The following is a 25373-nucleotide window of genomic DNA, read 5'->3' as shown; positions in this document are numbered from 1 at the left end:
TCCGTCGCCTCAGGTACAAAATTAAATACCTACAATACCTGAATGTAATCTGCTTTGATGTACACTTTGAAGTGCCAACAAGTGGAATATACAAATCTAAATAAATAAAACTTAGGGTATCCCTTCCATACTCTCTACCACCTCAGTTTTACAAAGATGTAAGTTACTGCTGCCTTTTCTCCATATCAATGGCTAAATGTTAAACTAAGAGCACCTACTGACTGACAATTTTAAACCCAGGCTCCATTTCAGCAAGTCAGTTATCAAGGGTATTGATGGGATTTTCTGTGTGTGTTCACATGTGTACAATATATGCTGTGTACTCTATGGTGTTCTTAGCATTACATCCCTGCCCCTTCTCTTTTCTGAAGGGAGTCTAACATTTCCCTCCCCTTTAACCCCCATACAAATTGCATTCTCAGGCAGCACCAGAAACTCTCAGAGCTGCTGAAATATGGAGGAAAGGGACCTCCAAGACGAGCCCAAAGCACTGCTCTTCCTGGCTCACTGGGGCAATCATTGTTGTAGCAAAGGTCTTCCCCTCTGTCAATCGTGCACGTCGCCTACAGGAAAAGTTTCGTTCCTGGAATACCACAGATCAGACATTTTGCATCCCTACCAGCAGATGGAGGCAGAGGATAAAAACTTTTCAGGCACTGGTACATAAGAGCAGTGGCGGATTCCCAATGAAGACCGGCCCAGGAATTCGCCGCGAGGCTGGCCCAGGAGATACCACATGGTCTTGCCGAGTGTGGCTCTGTCACGGCCGCGCTCGGCAGACCACATGACTAGCGCGACCGACCCACCGGGGGATGCCCGATTTCCTGATAGGCCAATCCACCCCTGCATAAGAGTGCCATCTGCAGACCCCTCAGTATTGAACTGTACCCCAAGCAATGTAGAGGAACAAAAATCTCCAACTCAAAACTTTCCCTTCTAGGGTGAACACAGAACCCAGGGTTGGAGGCCCCTGAACCGAGCCTTCACACCCAAATAAGGAACTGAAATCAGACTACCTCTGAATTCAATTCTAATCACAGCTCCAATAGTCTTTAGGTACTAAGGGGACGGGGCTCTGGAACAAAATTAGCAGGTAAGAACAATTTTCCTTTCCTGTTTCATACCTCAGGATCAGTCCCAGACAAGTGGGATGTACCCAAGCTCCCCTACACTGGGTGGAATCCCAAAAGACACTCTAGCCAAACGTCACATCCTCCCACACCTGCACATCCAGTTGGTAATGTCTGGTGAATGTGCAAAGTGTAGACCATGTTGCAGCTCTACAGATCTCCTGAGTAGACGCTGACTAACACTCCGCCCAAGAGGCAGCTTATGCCCTAGCAGAATGTGCGTGTAACCCTACTGGGGCTGCACATCCTTTACAAAGAAAGGCAGAAAAAAATCTGTCTCCTTTAACCAGCGAGAGATTGTGGCTTTAGATACCAGACATCCTTTCTTCATTCCACTGAACAGAACAAAGAGATGATTCCAAGTGATGAAAATTGTTTGTGATCTTAAGATACCGCAACAGAATCTGACAAACATCCAACAAATGAAGTTCTCTTCTCGGCAAAAGCAGGAAGATCCACCATCTGGTTCATATGGAAAGAGGAAACTACCTTTGATAAAAAGGAGGGAACACAGTATCAAACCATCATCTTCAATCCTCAAGAAAGGATCTCTACATGATAGAGACTGAAGCTCCGAAATCCATTTGGCTGAACAAACTGCCACCAGAAAAACAGTCTACAAGGTGAGATCCTTCACCAATGCCCCCCGTAGAGGCTCAAAAGGAGGACCATACAGCACCCAAAGGACAAAGTTAAGGTTTCATTCCTGACACAACTTCTGCAATGGAGGTCTGCAAATGTTAGACTCCCATCAGAAAGCGAACATACGGATGAGAGGCCAAAGACCTCACCCATAAATTGCCTCTAAGGCATCCCAAGGCTGTCACTTGAACCCAGAGTATATTATAGGCCAATCCCTTGACAACCCTTTTGCAAAAGAGGCCAAGATGTGAGGGAGGGTCCACCCTCACAAGATCCCAGACCTTCAAATACCTTCCAAACCCTGGGAATATGCTAGGGAAGTAGCAGGCCTCCAAGCCTGCAAGGTGGCAATAACCAGCTCAGAATATTCTATCAGCTGCAAGCATCACCTCTCAAAAGCCAAGTCACAAGTCAAAAGTGATCTGCCCGATCCAAAAAAAAAAATGGGTCCTTGTAAAAAGCAACCCTTGTAGATGAGCCAACCTGAGAGGGCTGTCTACTGCGAGATGAACAAGATCTCTAAACCATGGACAAAGCAGCCACGCTGGAGCCACCAGAATCACCCTCCCTGGGTGACCCTCTATGTGACCCAAGACGTGAGCTACGAGAGGCCAGGGAGGAAACAGAGCGGGATCCCTTTCGGCCATGGCAGAACAAAGAGCATCCATCCCTCAGACCCAAACTCATCTGCGACTGAAGAACCGAACCACCTTGGCATTATCGCGTGACACAGTCAGATCCAGTAGCGGGTTGTCCCAGCTGGCACAAATGAGGTCAAAGGCCTCCATGGATAACTCCAGGAGGTGAAGAGAATACCGTCTACCTTTTGCTTCTTTGCTCCATGGATAACTACCATTCCCCCAGGTTTAGCTGCTGCCTGCTGAGGAAGTCTGCCTGAAGATTTTCGACTCCTGTGACATGTAATGCTGCTATTCCTTCCAGATTCAGCTCCACCCAGGCAAACAGCTCCTGAGCCTCCAGGGTTACCGCACGACTTAGTCCCTCCCGAATGATTGATGTACGCCACTATTGTCGCACTCTGAGAAGATCCTCACCATCTTCCCACGAACCTGAGGAAGGAATGAAAACCATGCTCTGTGCACTGCCCTCACTTCTAGGCGATTCACAGACCAGGCTGCTTCCGCTGGCGCCCACCAACCTTGCGCCATCTGCTCTTGACCGTCCCCCAACCTTTGAGGCTGGCATTGGTGGTCACCAACACCCAGTCTGGAATCTCCAGGTCCACTCCTTCCCAAATTATAGCGAGACAGCCACCACGAGAGACTGGAATTCCTCCTGCAGAGGTAAGGGAAGAAGATACTCCTTCAACAGTTGATCCTAATGAGATAAAAGGACCCTCTGCAGCATGTGAGCAAACGCCCACAGCACCAAATCTAGCATGGACATCATGGAGCCCAACGCCCGTAAATAATCCCAGACCCTCAGCACCGCAAGGTGTAATAGATGAGTTACCTGTGCCTGCAACTTCACAATCCTGTGCAAAGTCAGGAACACCCAGCCAATCCGGGTGTCTAACCACATACCCAGGTATTCTAAGGACTGGAGGGGCACTAGATGGCTCTTTGCCAGGTTTATCACTCAACCCAGTGATTGTAAACCCTTCCATGACCTGTCAAATCAAACCGACAGCCTTCCTCTTCCAACTTTGCTTGAATGAGCCAATCGTCCAGGTAAGAATGAACTAGAATCCCCTCCCTCCTAAGAGCCAACCACCGCCGCCACCACCACCACATTCGTGAATGCTCACAGTGTTGTTGCCAGCCCGAAAGGGAGAGCTCGGAACTGGAAGTGCCTGCCCTAACACCATGAACCTTAGAAACTTCTAATGTTCCACTCATATGGTGGAACATATGCAGGTAGGCTTTTGTCAGGTCTAATGCTACTCTTCTTGTCCTCCAGTAACCTGCTTCCTTTCGACTTGCCAGCTGCTCAAGATCTTCACCGAACAGCAGCTTCTCCTTATAGGGAAGATTACAGAGTTGGGTCTTGGACCACATATCCACTGACAGTTTTGCAACCACAATAGTCGACACGCCATAACTGCTGAGACCATATTTCTGATTGATGTGCGCACCAGATCATACAGCGCATCCGCCACGTAGGCTACTCCAGCCTCCAACCGAGCCACCTGCATGGAACTGGCTGCCTGGGAGGAATCCTTCTCCTGAGTCCTTCTGTACCCAGCATAAACAGGCCTCTCTGTATGAGACTACCACAGATAACCACTCACAGACTCAAGGCAGAGACCTCAAACATCCGTTTCAACTGAATCTCCAGTTTACAGTCTTGTACATCCCTCAGTGTGGCCGATTCTGCCACTGGAATAGTTATCTTAGTCACTGCTAAGAATGAAGCATCCACTTTAGGAATCAGAAGGTCCATGGTGTCATCCATCAGCAGATATAGCTTAGCTATCACCCTACCAACTTTGAGGCCTGCGTCAGGAGAATCCCACTCCCGATTTACTAATCTCTTCACCTTTTTGGGCACCAGAAAGGCCCTAAAAGGGTCACGCAGTCCATATAGAACTGAGTGCTTTCATTACCCAACTCCTCCAGGCCCTGTGGAATAAGAGGCCACAACTCCTCCTTCCTGATCAATTGGACAACCCTCGGGTCATCTCCTTCTACCACCAGCACTTCAACTGGATCCTGGGTGCCCTTGTCCACTACTGGATCTGCATCAGGATCGGTATCCGGATCCCCCAGTGGACCACCATCCACAGGAGCGTTATTCTCCGGATCATCCGCTGGATCCTCCCTGCAGGTCATTGGATCGGTCCTCATCCCGAACTGAGGCATGCCCCAGACCCAGACGTCTGAGCAAGCCCCCAAACCCCAAGGACATAAGAAACATTAAGAAAATGCCATACTGGGTCAGACCAAGGGTCCATCAAAGCCCAGCATCCTGTTTCCAACAGTGGCCAATCCAGGCCATAAGAACCTGGCAAGTACCCCCAAAACTAAGTCTATTCCATGTAAACCATTGCTAATGGCAGTGGCTATTCTCTAAGTCAACTTAATAGCAGGTAATGGACTTCTCCAAGAACTTATCCAATCCTTTTTTAAACACAGTTATATTAACTGCACTAACCACATCCTCCGGCAACAAATTCCAGAGTCTAATTGTACGTTGAGTAAAAAAGAACTTTCTCCGATTACTTTTAAATGTGCCCCATGCTAACTTCATGGAGTGCCCCCTAGTCTTTCTATTATCCGAAAGAGTAAATAACCGATTCACATCTACCCATTCTAGACCTCTCATGATTTTAAACACCTCTATCATATTCCCCCTCAGTCGTCCTCTTCTCCAAGCTGAAAAAGTCCTAACCTCTTTAGTCTTTCCTCATAGGAGAGTTGTTCCATTCCCCTTATTTTGGTAGCCCTTCTCTGTACCTTCTCCATCGCAATTATATCTTTTTTGAGATGCGGCGACCAGAATTGTACACAATATTCAAGGTGCGGTCCTCACCATGGAGCGATACAGAGGCACTATGACATTTTCCGTTTTATTCACATTCCCTTTCTAATAATTCCCAACATTCTGTTTGCTTTTTTGACTGCCACAGCACACTGTACCGACGATTCAATGTGTTATCCACTATGACACCTAGATCTCTTTATTGGGTTGTAGCACCTAATATGGAACCCAACATTGTGTAATTATAGCATGGGTTATTTTTCCCTATATGCATCACCTTGCACTTATCCACATTAAATTTCATCTGCCATTTGGATGCCCAATTTTCCAGTCTCACAAGGTCTTCCTGCAATTTATCACAATCTGCTTGTGATTTCACTACTCTGAACAATTTTGTGTCATCTGCAAATTTGATTATCTCACTAGTCGTATTTCTTTCCAGATCATTTATAAATATATTGAAAAGTAAGGGTCCCAATACAGATCCCTGAGTCACTCCACTGTCCACTCCCTTCCACTGAGAAAATTTCCCATTTAATCCTACTCTCTGTTTCCTGTCTTTTAGCCAGTTTGCAATCCACGAAAGTTTGCAATCCAGAGTACCCCCGCTGGGGCCATCTTCGCTCTCTTAGAGGGGCACTGCAGCTGCTAGTCCAGGGGGCTGCTTCCTCTCTGCCCCTCTTCCTTGCCAAATAGGCCCTTGTGAAGCAGAACAATATCCGTTGACAAATCTTCCATCTCCTCGGAATCCTCGGCCTGTATGCTACCGTCAGACTCTCCCATCTGTTCCTGATCCACTGCTGCAGCTTGGACCATCAGAGATTGGGGGGTGGGGGAGGAGCCCTGAAAGCCACCTGCTTCCTACTGCATGCCTAAGCTAAACTTAGCCACATCTCCGAGCCTCCCAGCGACCAATGCAGCAAGCTCATGCCGACCTGGCTACTCTCCTCCTGCTGTCTACCTTGGTGGAGGTTCCCCCCCAAAAGCACAATCCAAACATATTGCAGCTGAAATTAAGCTGGCCATGTGCCACACTCCTTACAGGATTGCCTGCAGAGATAAGTTGGAGGCCATTTTCCCTGCGCAAGTGGCCCAATTGCAGCGCCGCGTGGTTAATCAGGCAGGCCAAGGTGCGTGATCACAAGAGCCACCGGCGCAATCCACCTCCTCAAACTGCTCCGAACCCCAAAGGCTGATGACGGCCTAACAATATCACTCCCCAAGGCACATTCAGCTCCCATGAAAGCCTCACATCGCCGAAAAGTCTTGCAGGAAGAAAAGTCTAAGCTCTCTTTTTTTTTTTTTTTTTTAAAACAATTAAAGACAAGCTCCCATTCAGGAGAAAACCCTCACTAAGAGGCATACTTTCCCTGAATCCGGACAGAGGCAATGGGGAGGAGACCACGGAAGAAGAAAGGGCAACCAGACACCTGGCTATCAATCCTTCTGGATGTTGCAACGCAGAGACCAGACAGGAATTATCAACTCCCACCACCTACCCGGCTCTTCCTGAGGGATGGCCCCACGAAGATGCCTAAAACCTCAGGGAGCACCTCTTCTGTTAACTTCCCTCTCTTTCTTTTTATTTTATTTAATTTCTCTCAGACTGCAGGTTTGCGCTTGAGACGGGAGAAATACTGAGGGACCTGCAGGTGGCACTCTTGGATGAGGCAGTGCCTGAAAAGTTTTTTATTCTCTGTGCTGGAGGCACACCACTTGTCTGGACTGATCTGGGGTACAAACAGGAACTTAGACATGAATGCAGTGCACCCAACCCCAGCTGGTCCCAGACAGCACACCAAAACCCCCAGGACTGCACCCAGCATTTATATTTCTCTTTCTGTAAGCCTAGTTTCTTTCATAAGCGTTTCCAACCATTCCACATGCGTGAACAGCTGCAACACATAAAAACAATGTCCTGTCAAGTGTTACATTAGAGAATTACTTAACCTGATATTTTCGTTTTACTTAGTGTACACAGGAGGACTCGGGACCAGTGAGTTATGCTCCCCGCCAACAGATGGAGCAGAGCAAGCTGCGTCATGGTATATATACCCCTGCAGTGACCCCAGCCTGCCAGTAACCTCTTCAAAAGCAACTATGGATAGACTAGAATAAAAACCTGATTAAAAACAGATAAGCAGAACTGTACTCAACCAACCATAAACACTGAACTCTCATAAGATTCTAGGTACCCCAAGGTAGGGACTGGATGAACACTACCAGTAATCCCTTGGGACCCAGAGCCCCAAAGGAGGACCATTGACACACTTATGCGGCAGCCGAGGGCAGGAAGCTGAGTCCATCTGTTAACACTAAGGAAAACAAATTATCTGGTAATTTCTCCAATTTCCTAGCGTGTAGACAGATGGACTCAGGACCAGTGGGATGACCCAAAGCTACTCAACAGGATGGGAGGCTGCCCACAGTCCAGTCAACCCGCACGTTGCAAAGGCTGCATCCTCCCCGGGCCTACACATCCAGAACAATAAAACCTGGAAAAAGTGGTGTAAGGAGAACGATGTCGTAGCTCAGCAGATATCGACGGGAAGACAACAGACTAACCTCCCCCATGACACTGCCTGAGCCCTAGTGGAATGAGTCCTAACCTGAGTAGGCAACGGTTTCCATCATCCACATACGCGGCCATGACCACCTCCTAATCCAATGAGCTATGGTAACCCCACAAAAGCCGGAGCGTCCATGCTTACTCCCACAACAGGATGGGGCTAAAGGAGCCCTCCTTCTTGGGCACAACAATATAAATGAAATATTGCCCCATACTTTGAGACGTGGACACCAGAACCACAGCCCTCAGTCTGAGGAGCCTTTGAAGTGTGAAGTCCACTGCCTGCTTCTTCTGCTGGGAGTGGCAAGGGGACACCATGAAACACATCCCAAGAATACTGTGAAACTCCAGTGCATATCCTTCACGTATCACCTCCCCCAGGAGCCACTGGTCCAACGTGATCTCGACCCACCTCCAATAACAGAGAGAGAGAGAGACGTCCGGCCCTATTTCCTGTTCCAGAAGGTGGGTCAGCAAACCTTCATTGGGAAGCTCGAGAAAGTTCGCCACCTGAGCCTACTCCTTTCTTGGGCTGTCGGGCATGAAAGGCCTGAGACCTATCGAAAGGCCAAGTCTGCTGAAAGGTCATCCCTCTGTAGGGACTAAAATGCCTGGAACCCCAGAAATGACCCCTCACACCAAAGGGACGCTTGTAACTGTTTCTTATGCTCTGGCGCCCCAGGCCACCGGAGCCCTCGCCCCCACTTACTGGCCAGTTTCTCCAACTCGCTCCCAAACAAGAGCGAAGCCTTTAAAGGGCACCTTGGTAAGATTGGCTTTGGAAGCTGTGTCAGCTGACCAATTTCGCAACTAGAGTTGATGTCTGGCCGCTATCACCAAAGCCACTCCACTGGCCAAGGTCTGGACCAAATCACAGCTTGCGTAGGCTAAAAAGGTGGCAGCGGGCTCCATAACTGCTCTGGAATTCCTTCCAGACTCAACCTCCTGGGAGAGAAGCAAACAAGATCTCACCACTAGGGCGCAACAGGAAGCAATCTAAATTCATCGTCACTGCCTCAAAGGCTTGCTTAAGAATAGCCTCAATCCTTCTATCATGTACATCCTTCAAGGGCACTCCTCCCTCTTCGGGGATTCTCGTCCGCTTAGAACGGTACAAAACCAGAGCATCCGCTTTGGGAAAATGAAAATGCTCTCTCACAGCCGAATCCAGGGTGTGCAAGACTTCCAATGTCCAACCCCCTTTAAAATTTGCCTCTGGGACATTCCATTCCAGATCAATCAATTCCTGAATGGCATCCATCATCAGGAAAAAACAAGAGGCTTTACGCAAGGAAACCAAAATGGGATTCTTCTTCAGCTCCGACATAGCATCTGAATCAGGAACATCCAACTGTTACAAGGTCTGGGAACTCAGGGCTGGCAGTTCATCTCTATGAAAGAACCACAACATGGTTCAACACAGTTCCAGCCCTGGAGGAATTTCCCCAGGAAACTTCAAGGAATCCGGATCAACCTCATTAGTGCTATCCGGATTCCTGTCGGGAACACCCCGCAGGGAGCCAAGATGAGCTCTGGCGCTTATGCATAGGACTGAAAGAGGGAGGAGCCACCGGCTGAGGGGAAGCGGAGGACTGCGCCTGAAGAAAGGCTTGTAAGCCTTGAAAATATTAATCCAAGAAAAAGCAGCCGGGTCCAGACCAAGCCCAGAGGGAACTGGAGCTGGTCCCACAGAACTGCCCTCGCCAGTGGAGGAGCCAATCAAGGGAGAACCAAGATCTGGGCGTCCCCCCCAATCAAGGACGTGACCAACCCATTATCAGAATAGAAGAGCCAGGCTTAGCAAAATCTAAGGAAGACAACTCTCCCTGAGCATCTGAGCAGTGCTGACACAGGTGGAAGCCAGGTCAGGCTGAGAGGCCCTAATATGACAGGCAACACAAATAGGAAGACGCTTAGGCTTCTTGCTTACCGGCACATATAGTAAATGTGCGTCAGAATAGCTCGCACTCAAAAATGAAATGCGCCTAAAAGAAAGTGCAGCAAGGGACACGCACAACCTGTGTGCTGACGTAAGCTCGGAAAAATGTTTGTGCGCATAAAAAGTGCGCCCAAAAAGAGTGCACTGCACACATTGACGGCCTGCAGAGGGCAGCAGAACATGCACAATAGCGTGCGAAAACAGAGGTCGCAGCCTGCAAGAAAAAATCCTAAGTGTAGGGCCTAGCCAACTGGGGTCTGCTCAACCCACCAGGCTGCCCAGCTCCCCAATCCCAATGGGAACATTAGCTCAGCACGGCACGCTGAGAATGGAGACCAGAGGAAGTCCTGAAACCCCTCTTACTGTCTCTGATTCCGGGTAAAGCTTTCTCTTTTTTTTTTTAAACCTTACCTGAGCTCAGCGCTTACCGGCTGAGTATAGAGATCATGGAAAAGATTCTGAACATCCAACTCACAGAATACCTTGAAAACAATAATATACTGCACCCTGCCCAATTCGGTTTCCGCAAATTCCTCAACACTGAAACAATCCTGCTCTCCCTCACAGATCACATACTCAGAGGCATGGACCAGGGCAACTGCTACCTCCTTGCCCTCCTCGACATCTCAGCCGCCTTTGATACCAATCACAACTACCTCATCAACCGTTTGGCCGAAATAGGTATCTCAGGCCTAGCCCTGCAATGGTTTAAATCCTACTTATCCAACAGAAAGTTCGCCTTCAAATAGGAAATGCCAAATCCACACTCTACCCCCCTGTCCCAAGGTGCCCCTCAGGTTCCTCTCTCTCCTCCACCTTATTCAATATTTACCTCACCCCCCCTCTGTCAGCTTCTCACAGACCTTGGCCTCAAATTCTACCTCTACGCAGACAATGTTCAAATCCTCATCCCCATCCACAACTCTCTCACTGATGCCCTTGCTTTTTGGAACACATCTTGCCTCTATAAATGACTTCCTTACTAACATCCACTTCGCCCTTAAACTCTTCCAACGGAGCTGCTCCTTCTTTCCCAACACCAACCCCCTAAAACCCCTGATCTCCAACGACCCAGCCTTCAACACCATATCGTCGCAACCCTGTGTAAGAGACCTTGGGGTAATTCTAGACCAACAACTCAATCTAAAAAAAACAGATCAATTCCATCCTCAAAGAAGGTTTTTTCAAGCTCAATGTTCTAAAGAAACTTAGACCCCTCCTCCACTATCATGACTTCCGCACTGTCATCCAAGCTACTCTTTCCTCAAAGCTAGACTACTGTAATGCCCTCCTCCTCGGACTACCCTCCTCCACTACGAAACCCTTACAAATGTTCCAAAATGCTGTTGCCAGGGTTATTGCAAACTCACGGAAAGCTGATCACATCACTCCCATACTCAAAGACCTCCACTGGCTCCCCATAGCATCCCGCATTCTCTTTAAAACTTTAACCATAATTCACAAATCCATCTACTCCTACAACTCCAACTGGCTTGATGAACCCTTTTGCCCCATACACTCTGACCGACCCAATCGGTCTGTCAAAGGTACCCTATCAATACCTCCTATCAAAAAAGCCCACCTCTCCGCCACTAGGGATCGCGCACTCTCCATTGCAGGCCCCAAACAATGGAACTCCCTCCCGACTACACAAGACTTGAGCCATGCTACTCTAAGTTCAGAAAGAAACTGACTTGGCACTTCCGACAGGCCTACCCAGAATAATTGTCTCCATCCACCGCCTCACCTTTAACTTCATGAACAGTTCTCATATAAGTGGTACTTAAATTGTATATAGTCTTTTGTAATTAGCCTGTTACCGTTTAAAGTTTAATGTTTGTTTTTTTTATTTCAATACCTTCTGCTCTTTGTATTTACTCTTTCCCCCTTCCCCTCCCTGTTGATTGTATTTTCAGTCTTTTAGTTGCAATGTAAACCGGTATGATGTTTGCATACTAATGCTGGTATATTAAAAGTCTTAAATAAATAAATGAATAGAGATGGTCTCTGGCTGCGGGGGGGGGGGGGGGGGGGGGGGAAGAGGGCATCTGCCATTACTTGCGCTCGGCCTCCTACACCCACTGCCTTTCAGTTGAACTAGCAGCTAAATCCACACTGGGAAACCCAGCTCCTGGATCAAGGCACATCTCTGAGGGACCACAGAAATCACCTCAAGAATTCTCAGAGGGGGGACCTTTAGGTATCATCGCAGTAGAGAGGGGCTTTCTTTTCCTGAATTTAGAATTTCAAATTTCTCCTTCCAAAATGCTCGAAGCAATCCCCATAGGGAGATGCACGTCCACCATCTGCTGGAGATGGAGAATACTGGCAGGCTGGGGTCACTGCATGACTATATATACTGTGAAGTCAGCTTGCTCCGTGTCTCCATCTTCTGGCAGGGGAGCATAAACCCACTAGTCCTGAGTCTGTCTACATGCTAGGAAATGTACGGTATTTTGATTCTGCTTTCAAGACAGACAAAAGTAAGCAGCGTAATTACAATAGAAATCATATAATTAGTATGATTTACATGTTCTAAATATATTTCATAGGTTTGCTCAGGAAATATTTAAACGCACATGCTGTATAGTGTAAGCTTTCAGAGGGACATTGTTTGTCCCTTTGCCTTGCACCATATAAATGATTTACAGAAGCAGCTTCAGGTGGACTCACCGATGGGGGAGAACTTTCTTCTGTAAGTAAACCACAGTCGAGAACTTGTGTCCAACAACAGTTCAGACTTTGCTGCAATTAGAAAATGAGCCGAATGCATATCAAATAATTAGATGTATTCCTGTTAAGTGGCATTTACTGCATTGAACTGGCTCGCCTTTTATAAAAGTGTTGTACAAAACAAGCTGTCATTTCCAGGTCAGTCCTTAAGGGACACTAAGGTACGTTTCTACTGATCCCCTGCTAACATGCTGACTTTCTTATTCCAAAAGGCAGGTAATAAAAGCCAAACAACAAATACAAATAAATGTGATCTGCTTCAATTGGAAATGGCAGGACCGAGTAAATGATTGAGGCAGAGCTGTGGGCATTTCAGTGGCAGAAAACGTCAGTGTAATCTTTAGACATCCCAGAACCTGCTCTAGTAGAACATCCTGCACAGAAAAACAAAGCCACAGTTTTTTTTATAGTGCTCCTGCTTCTAGATCCATAGCTGGAAGTGCCAAACAATGAAATATTAGTGCCAGGGAGGCCGTTTTCAAATGCTTTAACACGGATAAGTGCATATTTTTTCTTCGAAAACCGATGCACTATGGGAGTTTCCCTTTGAAAATTGGATTTGCAGTGTCAAAGTACAAAAGGTATTTCTGCGGGAAATTCCACAGTCAAACCCCCATGCACGCTTTCAGTCCTGTGATTTCACTGCCCCGGGAATTCCCTTCTTCCTGTGGGTCCAAGCGTGCGTGCTGCTTTTCCTCCCAGGAAGGCTGGGCAGTTTTTAAACTTTAAGCAGCTGAACACTTGCATCCTTTAAGTACCTCCTCTTTCTGTACAAAACTCCCCTGACCTAACCCCACCCTGGGAACACCTCCAAGAACATGCAAGTAAAGGTACATACACTGTGGAACGGGCCACTATTATCCGTGTACGATAGCTTCCCTCCCCTACGATTACATCCAACTACCCGGGAGCTCTTCCTGAGCATACAGTCCACTCTCTGTAAACATCTCTTGCATGTTACTTTTTACACCTGGGGGAATTCTGCGCTACTGTGGAGCACAGAATTCCCCTCCTGTGCAGAATTTCAATATTTCTTGGAGAATTTGGTGAGACCCAGTGAGCCACAAGCAGAGCCCAAACTGCTCGTGGCCGAGGAAGGAAGAGACCTGACAGGCCACAAGTGAAGCCCATACAGCTCATGGTCAGAAAGGAAGAGAACCAGTGGCTGCGAGCAGAGCCCATCCCACTTGTGATTAAAACTATGCCTGGAGGGAGAGAGAAGAGAAAGTCCAGGACTGCAGGCTGAGCCCATCACACTTGCAAAAGAATGAGGGAGCTGAGCCTATGTAAGACAGAAAGTAAGTGTGCGGTGTGAGAGAAAGGGAGTCTGAGAGAGGAATTACCTGGGAGTAAGACTGCCTGTTTGTGTGTGAGAGAGGGCGCTCATGCGAGAGGATATGTGTGAGAGAGAACCTTTGTGTGTGGGTGGGGGTAATGTGCCAGAAAGGAGCTTGTGATAGGGGTGTTTGTGCCAGGGCATCTGGACGTGTGTGTGAGCGAGAGAAAGGAAACTTTTATGAAGGTGTATGGGTGTGCAATAGAGATAGAGGAAGCCTGTATGAGGGAGGGTGTGTGTGCGTGCCAAAGAGAGAAGCCTGTATGAGGGTATGTGAGGGATCCTGTGCGAGTGCGCAACTGACGGAGCCAATGTGAGGGGTTGTATGAGAGAGAGGTCAAACTCTGGGTGTGGAGGGCTGAAGGGTGGAGATAGTATGGAAGGGGTTGAGCCTGGAGAAGGAGTGGAAAGAGAGTGTGGCCTGAGAGGTCAAAGTGAAAGGGGTCCACTTACAGTGCACTTCTAGGGGAATTCTGCTCAAAATATTTAAAAAAAACTGTTTCTTTGAGTAATACCTTTTCTGTATTACATTTTTAATTAATTACTCAAAGACTGATGTACCATTGTGCTCATAAGTTTACATACCTCTGGCAGAATTTGTAAGATATGTAACATTTTAAGAAAACATGTTATTAAACCATTTTATGCATCACAGAATAGCACAATCATTAAACAAACTATACCAATAAGGGAAATAATGAAATGATCCTGTTCAAAAGTTACATTATCTCGAACGATTGGGCTGATAATATACATTCAAGTTGACACACACGGGTTGAGATGGGAATGAGGGACAGGTATGCACACCTGTGCCTTGATTGTAATTAGTGTCTGTGTTTCTTAGCTCTTGAGAAACTCTTGTGCATTTCATCCAGGGCTGCACTGACTTTGGCATGGGGAAAGCAAAAGAACTGTTAAAGGATCTGCGAGGAAAAGTAGTTCAACTTTATAAAATCAGGAAAAGGATATAAAAAGATATCCAAAAATTTGAAAATGCCAATCAGTACTATTGAAACTCTCACAATAAGGGGAAAATTATGGGTTAATACCTAGGTAGACTAAGAAAGATTTCAGACAACTGCCAGGAAAATTTGTCAGGATGCAACAAATAACCCACAAGCAACTTCCACTGAAATTCTTGCCTCTCTAAAACAAAGTGGTGTGGGTGTTTCAGCATGACATGGGCTGCATGGTAGAGTTGCCAGAAAAAAAGCCATTGCTGCACCAATGCCGCCTGCTTACAGTACGCCAAACAGCACCTAGAGAAGCCTCAAAACTTCTGGAACAAACTCATTTGGAGTGATGAGACCAAAATTGAACTTGGTCACACCATGAATGCTATGAAGAGAAGCACGGCGTCTCTACCATAAAGTATGGAGATGCATCTCTGCTGTTTTGGGAGGTGTGAGCTACAGCGGAACAGGGAATTTAGTAAGAATTGATGGCAGGATGCATGCAGCATCTTATCAGAAAATACCGGAGGAGAATCTGCATTCAGTCAGGAAGCTGCGCATGGAGCACACTTGGACCTTCCAACGTGACAATGATCGGGAATATAAGGCCAAGTCTACCTTCAGCAGCTCCAGCAGGAGAAAGCGAAGGCTCTGGAGTGGCCATCCCAGTCTCCTTGACCTCAACATCACTGAGCCACTTTGGGGAGAACTCGAACCTGCAGTTCATGCTAGAAAACCAAAGAATTTACAGGATCTAGAGGCTTTTTGCCATGAGGAATGGGCAGCTTTACTCTTATGAGAAAATAAAGGGCCTCATTCATAACTATCGCAAAAGACTGCAAGCCGTCATTGATGCAAAAAGGGGCAAACTTTTGAACATGACCATAGGAAAATTCGTTCTTACCTGTTAATTTTTGTTCCTGTAGTACCACGGATCAGTCCAGACCATGGGTTGAGCCTCCTGTCCAGCAGATGGAGACAGACCAAAACTGAAAGGGTATCCTATATCAGGACAGAGCCTACCCTGCAGCCCTTTAGTATAACCATTGTCAAAGCAGCAAAAGGCATAAGGTCAAGCAAGTAACAAGATAACTATTAAAGTTGTTGAACTATCAAACAATAGAACTGAATGAACTGTGTGACTAATCGCTCTTGCATGACTACCCCTGATCGTAAAAGATGCTTCCAGTGCCTGTAATGAGAATCCAAGAGAGCCATGCAGAGACACAAAAGCACTCCTATAAGAAGGAGAAAAAAGGAAAAAAGCTTGAGCGGACAGAGTAAGACATGTCTGTCCTGTAGTATCATTGATCTGTGGTACTACAGGAACAAAAATGAACAGGTAAGAACTAATTTTCCTTTCCCTGTACGTACCTGGATCAGTCCAGACCATGGGATATACCAAAGCTTCCCTACAAAGGGTGGGACCGAGACAGTCCCACTCTAAGCACCTGCCGACCGAAGGAACCAAACACTGGCGCCTGTATGTCAAGGCGGTAATGTCGAGCAAAGGTATGCAGGGATTTCCATGTAGCTGCCCTGCATATTTCCTGCGGAGAGACAGACTGACTCTCTGCCCAAGAAGTAGCCTGAGAACGCAAGGAATGAGCCTTCAAGCCCTCTGGAACCGCCCGGCCCTTGCAGATATAGGCCTCCTTCAGCCACCAAGCGTTTGTAGTCTTAGAAACTTGGTTGCCCCTATTTGGACCACTCCACAGAACAAAAAAATGAACCGAGACCCGAAAATCATTGGTAACCTGAAGGTAACGCAGTAAAACTCATTTTACATGAAGTCGGTGAAGATCACTCCCACCTGGACCAGCTATATCCTCAGGAGAAAACGCGGGAAGCTCCACCGACTGACTGACGTGAAAAGAAGAAACAACCTTTGGCAAGAAAGAAGGTACGGTCTTGAGAGAAACTCCCGAATCAGAGAACCGCAGAAAAGGCTCCCTACAGGACAATGCTTGAATCTCCGACAGCCTTCTGGCAGAGCAGATGGAAGCCAGGAAGACCGTCTTGAGCGTCAAGTCCTTGAGGGTAGCCCGATGGAGAGGTTCGAAAGGTGCAGTGCAAAGAACCCAAAGGACTAAATTAAGACTCCACGAAGGACAAGTGGCCCAGACAGGCAGTTTCAAATGCTTAGTGCCCTTGAGAAAACTGACAACATCCGGGTGAGAGGCCACCGCATGACCCTCGATGGTGCCCAGGAGGGAACCAAGAGCAGAGACTTGGATGCGCAAGGAGCTGAAGGAACGACCCTTGGACAGACCCCTCTGAAGGAATGCGAGAATCATAGAAACCAAAGACGAACAAGCTGAGGCACCTGATTCCGCGCAGGCATTTTCAAAAATTTTCCAAACGTGGACATAGGCCAGTGACGTAGACTGCTTACGAGCCCGAAGCAGAGTGGATATAACTTCCTCCTCAATCTTCACCGTTCAAATGCCATGCCGCTAGACAGAAGCGATTCGCCTGATCGAAAAATATGGGACCCTGCCGAAGGAGGCGTGGGAGATAGCCGAGACGAAGAGGACCGTCCGACGCCAGATTTACCAGATCCGCGAACCACAGTCTGCGAGGCCACAAAAATGACCGGGTCCCGGTGAAGCTCTATTCTTCTGAGAATTTTTCCCACTAGTGGCCAAGGAGGAAACACAGAGAACGTCGTGAGGCAAAGGGAGGACCAGAGCATCCACTCCTTCCGAGCAATACTCCCTCCAGCAGCTGAAGAATCTGGGAGCCTTGGCATTGCTCAAGGTTGCCATCAGGTCCAGGTGAGGAGGACCCCACCTGCAAACAATCAGATCCATCGCCTCGAACAATTCCCACTCACCGGAATCGAGACGTAGGCGGCTGAGGAAGTCTGCTTGAACATTCTCCTTGCCTGCTATGAGGGAGGCAGCTAGATGAGCCAAGTGCCACTCCGCCCAGGCGAAGACCTTGCTGGTTTCCAGGGCCACTAGACTACTCCGGGTACCCCCCTGATGATTGATATAGGCCACCGTGGTGGAACTGTCCTAGAGGATGCGCACCGCCTTGCAGCAGATTAGTGGAAGAAAAGCCTTGAGAGCCAGGCGCACCGCACGAGCTTCCAGACAATTGATGTGCCAATGGGACTGAACTGGGGACCAGTATCCGTGTCTGGGATTGACAGACCGCTCCCCACCCGGAGAGGCTGGCATTCGTTGTGACTATGACCCACAGAGGAGTCAGTAAGGGCATTCCCCGCTTCAGGAGATGCGCCAGCGACAGCCACCATTGTATGTCTGCAATGGTAGAGTCAGAGAGTGGTAGGGTCACCTGGAACTGCTCGGACACTGGCTGCCAGCGGGATAACACTTTTTGTAATGGACGCATATGCACAAAAGCCCAGGGGACCAGATCGATAGTGGAGGCCATGGTCCCCATAACCTGCAGGTAATCCCACACCGTGAGAAGCGGAAGAGAAAGAAAACTGCGCACTTGATTGATGAGCTTGAGTGCCTGAGCATCTGGGAGAAATACTTTTCCAGCTCGAGCATCGAAGCAAACTCCCAGAAATTCCAGAACCTGGGAGGGCTGGAGATTGTTTTTGGGGAAGTTGATTATCCAGCCGAGTGAGGTGAGGAGAACAAGGACCCTGTCGACTGCTAGACTGCAGAGAGCGGGTGACTTGGCCCGCACAAGCCAATCGTCTAGATAAGTGTGGACTAGGATTCCTTCTCGGTGAAGTGTGGCTGCCACTACCACCATGACCTTGGTAAAAGTGAGGGGAGCGGTGGCGAGGCCGAAGGGTAGCGCCCAGAACTGGAAGTGTTGGTCCAGAATGTTGAAACGGAGATACTTCTGATGCTCACGTTGAATCGGTATGTGGAGATAAGCCTCTGTCAAGTCGAGCGAGGCCAGATATTCGCTTGGCGAACTGCCGCTATCACCGCTCTCAGGGTCTCCATTCAGAAATGGAGTGCACGGTTGACCTTTTTGAGGTCCAGGATTGGGCGAAAGGAATTGTTGTTCTTGGGCAAGACAAAGTAAATGGAATACTGGCTGGCGCCTTGTTCCTCTACTGGCACCGGGACTATCGCTCCAAGGTCCTGGGGCCTGGCGAGGGTCTGACAAACAGCAGGCCGCTTCAGTCAGCCGCAAGGAGAAACGAGATAGAGATCTGGTAGGTCCCGGGCAAATTCTAACACGTAGCCATTTTCTATCACCTCGAGAACCCACTGATCCGACGTGATTTTGGCCCATTCCTCGCAAAACAGAGAGAGGCTCCCACCTAAGTTTCGTTCAGAGGAATGGACTGGCCAGATCTCATTGTGTAGCGGACTTGGTGACCGAATGTTGCTGATTACCATCTCAGAAGGCATGACGGTCCCGAAAGGAATGAAACCGGGACTGCGACCTGGAGGTGGCTCCTCTTGGGAAAGAACCTCACACCCTGTTGTACCGGCATTGTCCCCGAAAGCAGGTACGTGTCGGGAAAAAAGACAGACTGTTTAGGGCGGTCCTCCGGCAGCTTATGCAAGTGCCGCTCCGCCTGCAATGGTGCCTTCTAAACACTCCGCCTGCTCTGCCTCTGCAGACGAGAGGTCCTGGGTGCTGAGTAATTGCTGTACCCACCTAAGACTTGCCCGCTGCATGAGACTGCTGCAGATTGTCGCCCGGACTCCTACGGCTAAGACCTCAAAGATCCGCAAAAATTCAAGCTTGTGGTCTTTAACATCCTTCAGAGCTGTGGCGCCCACCACTGGGATCGTGGTATGCTTGGTAACCGCAGATACGGATGAATCCACTTTGGGAATCTTCAGCATGTCTAGGCAATCTTCGGGGAGCGGACAGAGCTTGTCCATAGCTCTACCGACTCAGAGACCCGTCTCTGGAGCTTCCCATTTCCGTAAAAGAAGTAACTTATGCATGGGATGGAAAGGAAACGTGCGCGGAAGCCCCTTAAGTCCCGCCAGGACTGGGTCTACATTTGCCGGCATCGCAGCTGTCACCATATCCTCGGGGTGGGGGTGGGGGGGGCAGGCAATCAATCTCCAATTCCTGTAGAATGAAGGGAATGAGCGACTCTAGCTCTTCCCGCTGAAACAGACATAGTACTCAGGGATCATCTCCCTCAAGGGGAGGTGCAGGTGCAGAAAAATCCTCATCCAGATCCTGGAGGGAGTCCACGGGAGGCTGCGGTGATCTGGGGAGAGGGGGCCCCCAGGATCACCTGCACCTTTGCGCATCCAGTACCACGGGAGGAAGCGGAGCAGGTATCCAAGGAATCTTTAGGGGGGGTTCCTCATCCTCCTGCAGGCTGGCCAAATATGATTTGTGCAGTAGGCGTACAAATTCAGATGAAAAATGGGCCCGAGAAGATTCCTGGGGGGGGGGGGGGGCCGGGCCATCACCATGAGAGCGCAACGGGCTTAAATCGGGGGGTAAAACCTGTAAATCCAGCTCCTCTGCCCCCTGTAATGCTTAATCGGCATCAGAACTAATTCCCAAAATGGCCGCCGTTCCCACGGTTTGCCAGGGCGGGAACAGCCTGGCCATGCGTCGGGGAGCACATCCACGGGCTGAAGTCTTCGGCGCTGCCGAGGAGGGGCCCTCCCCACCCGGCCAGCAGCCGGAACACAGACCATCGCGGGAGAGCCGGGGGTCGGCTCTCCACAAGCTAAACACAGGTTAGAACACGGCATTCAAGAAGAAAAGGCTGCCGCAAGTCAAAGAAGAACAGCTGAGCAAGGAGCCCCGGGGGAGAAGTGCAGGCGATCGAACCCTGCACTCTCCCAATGCTGAGCAGACACAAACCTCAAGAGCACTTCTGCCTCTCTGAGCCTTACATCAGACAAAAATAATATATCTGGTTTGTCTTTTTTTTTTTTTTCAGAAAACAGGGGAATAAATCATCCCTGACAGAGCACCCAAGGAATAAACGTCTCGGGGCAAGGCCAAAGGCGAAGTGACTGGCATCACTAGTATCTCCCCAAAATAGAGAGGCCACCAGGAAGGGAGCCTAGGCTGAACAAGTCAAGGAGCAGGCCCCCCAAGAGCAAGGGAGACAGTACTGTCTCCCTAACAGCAGAAATAAGTCACAAATAATTGTTTTTTCACAGAGAATTAGCTCTAATTAATATTTGCTTGAGCTTGCCCCACAAGAAAAAGGAAGAAAGCAAGGACCCCGTAGGGTAAGGGCAAGCTAACAGGGAACCACAGGGTGAGCTGCCTGGTATCTGCTGGAGACAGACAAATACTGAAGGGCTGCAGGGTAGGAGCTGCCTGATATAGGATACCCTTTCAGTTTTGGTCTATCTCCATCTGCTGGACAGGAGGCTCAACCCACAGTCTGGGCTGATCCGGGTATGTACAGGGAATTTATTTCCTTTATTGCCATGGTTTAATGATTGTGCTATACTGTGATGCATATAGTTTAACTTGAATCACATTAAAAATAACAGACGTGTTTTGTCTGATCACTCATGTTTTCTTAAAATGCTACACATCTTACAAATTCTGCCGGAAGTATGTAAACTTATGAGCACAACTGTATTTTGTGTTATTTTGACCAATATAAAGTATGCAGAAGTTTAAAGTTTTATGAGAATTCCCCCAGGAATAACTTTTTGTACAGCAGGAAAAATGTGAGCAGTTTATAGTGCTGGTGGCCCACAATTGTATACCCAAGTGACATGGTCCTACTGCCAAACACACCACCTTTTATTTAGGTCTTCACTTGATAAATCTGCCTTTCCATAAATGTTCAAGGCAATGGCCGCAGTTAAAAATAAACCAGCTCTCTCTTCTCTGCTCTAGGGTGGGGATAATGCATAGCGCATACCTGCTTTAATGTAATACTGCTGTCCCAGGATCCATACTGGTTCATCGGTTTCAGGAAATTCCTCAAGATAATCGGACAGGCCGGTGATCTGGTTTTCATACTTGCATAAAACCGAATGTAAACCTAAAACGGTCAAATAGAACCTCAGATTGCAAGCTTACTGTGCTGCCCTTTCATCTTACTCTTTTACTGTATCCTAGCAATCCAGCCCTTCTATTGACTTCTGTCCCTCACCACCAGCAGGCACCTGTAATCGCTGCTTTATGTTACACAAAACATAGTTAAAGAAAACACAAACTGAGGCCTATGTACTGTTTTCTCCATAGACACAAAATGGGGGAAAAATGCTTCAAGACATCTGGTCCAGTGAAAGGGAAAAGTTGACTAGTATTACAGAAAAGTATAATGACAAAAAGAAAAACAAAGCTAGGAAGATTACATCCAGCTGTTTCCTAGTTCACCCAACTTTTAACAACGTTCAAGCAATCATTTTGTTTCAGTTATTGCAAGCATTCAGGTCATTTATACAAGATGCTGTAAATATATTAACCACTCAGAGGCATACAAATCTGAGGGAAAAAAGTATTTTTCACATTCTCAATATTTCTAGGTAATGACATTCATTATGGAAGCAAGATTTTGAACTTTGACAGGTTGCGTCACGCATGGCTCCCTGGGAGGGGTTTATAAAGTGGCATTAGCCCTGCCACTAACATAAGAAATGTCATCCTAGTCTATTCAGCCCAACAGAGGTCAGCAAATCCCAAGATGAAAATCTATTTCATGTTGCTCTCCCCAAGAATTAAGACACAGAGAAACCAAAGTTTATGGATTTGTCCTCTAGAAACCTGTCCAAGCTTTAAACTCAGTTTTTATTGTCCTTTTCTGTCCTTTTATTACTGTTATTTTCTTGACTCATCATTATATCGCAATGACAGAGAGGAGCACTCGGGAGGAGGTGTGGCGCTTTATGTCCGGGATGGCATAGAGTCCAACAGGATAAACATCCTGCATGAGACTAAATGCACAATTGAATCTTTATGGGTAGAAATCCCTTGTGTGTCGGGGAAGACTACAGTGATAGGGGTATACTACCGTCCACCTGGTCAAGATGGTGAGACGGACAGTGAAATGCTAAGAGAAATTAGGGAAGCTAACCAAATTGGTAGTGTGGTAATAATGGGAAACTTCGATTACCCCAATATTGACTGGGTAAATGTATCATCGGGTCACGCTAGAGAGATAAAGTTCCTGGATGAAATAAATGACATTGTTATGGAGCAATTGGTCCAGGAACCGACAAGAGAGGGAGCAATTTTAGATCTAATTCTCAGCGGAGGACAGGATTTGGTGTGAGAGAGGTAACGGTGGTAGGGCCACTTGGCAATAGTGATCATAATATGATCAAATTTGAATTAATGACTGGAAGGGGCAATTCCACGGCTCTCATGCTAAACTTTCAAAAGGGAAACTGAGAAAATGAGAAAAATTCTGAAAGGAGCAGCTACAAAGGTAAAAAGTGTGCAAGAGGTGTGGTCATTGTTAAAAAAATACCATCCTAGAAGCACAGTATAGATGTATTCCACACATTAAGAAAGGAGGAAAGAAAACGATTACCGGCATGGTTAAAAGGTGAGGTGAAAGAAGCTATTTTAGCCAAAAGATCTTCGTTCAAAAATTGGAAGAAGGATCCAACAGAAGAAAATAGGATAATGCATAAGCGTTGGCAAGTTAAATGTAAAACATTGATAAGGCAGCCTAAGAGAGAATTTGAAAAGAAGTTGGCCAAAGAGGCAAAAACTCACAGTAAAAACTTTTTTAAATATATCCGAAGCAGAAAGCCTGTGAGGGAGTCAGTTGGACCGTTAGATGATCGAGGGGTTAAAGGGGCACTTAGAGAAGATAAGGCCATTGCGGAAAGATTAAATGATTTCTTTGCTTCGGTGTTTACTGAAGAGGATGTTGGGGAGGTACCCGTAATGGAGAAGGTTTTCATGGGTAATGATTCAGATGGACTGAATCAAATCACGGTGAACCTAGAAGATGTGGTATGCCTGATTGACAAACTGAAGAGTAGTAAATCACCTGGACCGGATGGTATACACCCCAGGGTTCTGAAGGAACTAAAAAATGAAATTTCAGACCTATTAGTAAAAATTTGTAACTTATCATTAAAATCATCCATTGTACCTGAAGACTGGAGGATAGCAAATGTAACCCCAATATTTAAAAAGGGCTCCAGGGGCGATCCGGGAAACTACAGACCGGTTAGCCTGACTTCAGTGCCAGGAAAAATAGTGGAAAGTGTTCTAAACATCAAAATCACAGAACATATAGAAAGACATGGTTTAATGGAACAAAGTCAGCATGGCTTTACCCAGGGCAAGTCTTGCCTCACAAATCTGCTTCACTTTTTTGAAGGAGTTAATAAACATGTGGATAAAGGTGAACCGATAGATCTAGTGTACTTGGATTTTCAGAAGGCGTTTGATAAAGTTCCTCATGAGAGGCTTCTAGGAAAAGTAAAAAGTCATGGGATAGGTGATGTCCTTTCATGGACTGCAAACTGGCTAAAAGACAGGAAATAGAGTAGGATTAAATGGACAATTTTCTCAGTGGAAGGGAGTGGGCAGTGGAGTGTCTCAGGGATCTGTATTGGGACCCTTACTTTTCAATATATTTATAAATGATCTGGAAAGAAAGACTACGAGTGAGGTAATCAAATTTGCAGTTGATACAAAATTGTTCAGAGTAGTTAAATCACAAGCAGATTGTGATAAATTGCAGGAAGACCTTGTGAGACTGGAAAATTGGGCATCCAAATGGCAGATGAAATTTAATGTGGATAAGTGCAAGGTGATGCATATAGGGAAAAATAACCTTTGCTATAATTACACAATGTTGGGTTCCATATTAGGAGCTACCACCGGATCTAGGCGTCAGTGGATAACACATTGAAATCGGTTCAGTGTGCTGCGGCAGTCAAAAAAGCAAACAATGTTGGGAATTATTAGGAAGGGAATGGTGAATAAAACGGAAAATGTCATAATGTCTCTGTATCGCTCCATGGTGAGCCCCCACCTTGAATACTGTGTACAATTCTGGTCGCCGCATCTCAAAAAAGATATAATTGCAATGGAAAAGGTACAGAGAAGGACAACCAAAATAAGGGGAATGGAACAGCTCCCCTATGAGGAAAGACTAAAGAGGTTAGGACTTTTCAGCTTGGAGAAGAGACGACTGAGGGGGAATATGATAGAGGTGTTTAAAATCATGAGAGGTCTAGAACGGGTAGATGTGAATCGGTTATTTAGTCTTTCAGATAATAGAAAGACTAGGGGGTACTCCATGAAGTTAGCATGTGGCACATTTAAAACTAATCGGAGAAAGTTCTTTTTCACTCAACGCACAATTAAACTCTGGAATTTGTTGCTAGAGGACGTGGTTATTCAGTTAGTATAGCTGTGTTTAAAAAAGGATTGGATAAGTTCTTGGAGAAATCCATTACCTGCTATTGAGTTGACTTAGAAAATAGCCACTGCTATTACTAGCAACGGTAACATGAAATAGACTTAGTTTTTGGGTACTTGCCAGGTTCTTACGGCCTGGATTGACCACTGTTGGAAACAGGATGATGGGCTTGATGGACCCTTGGTCTGAGCCAGTATGGCATTTTCTTATGTTCTTATCACAGTATCATACAATTGTAAATCAATGTGATTACAGTTAACATAAAATGAAAAGCTAATACAATGTTGCTTGTCAGGGCCTAATATAAAACTGTATCTAATAAACACTATAAAATCAGTAATAAAAAAA

General features: G+C 47.0%; 1 protein-coding gene across 3 annotated transcripts in view; it reads right to left on the bottom strand.

Moving 5' to 3' along the window:
• Positions 1–25373, bottom strand: part of ATG4A (autophagy related 4A cysteine peptidase) — an 84950-nt gene that overhangs the window by 57285 nt on the left and 2292 nt on the right. For all 3 annotated transcript variants that reach the window (XM_029586043.1, XM_029586041.1, XM_029586040.1), the window contains exons 2-3: positions 21555–21677; positions 12395–12466 (exon numbers count right to left, since the gene is read on the bottom strand). In XM_029586043.1, the coding sequence (XP_029441903.1) occupies positions 12395–12466; positions 21555–21677 (195 nt within the window). The remainder of the gene's footprint in view (positions 1–12394; positions 12467–21554; positions 21678–25373) is intronic.

The sequence above is a fragment of the Rhinatrema bivittatum genome, unplaced genomic scaffold (genome assembly GCF_901001135.1).
Source record: "Rhinatrema bivittatum unplaced genomic scaffold, aRhiBiv1.1, whole genome shotgun sequence".
Classification (NCBI taxonomy): domain Eukaryota; kingdom Metazoa; phylum Chordata; class Amphibia; order Gymnophiona; family Rhinatrematidae; genus Rhinatrema; species Rhinatrema bivittatum.
Note: the sequence above shows the minus strand (reverse complement) of the source record. Positions and strands in the feature narration are given on the sequence as shown.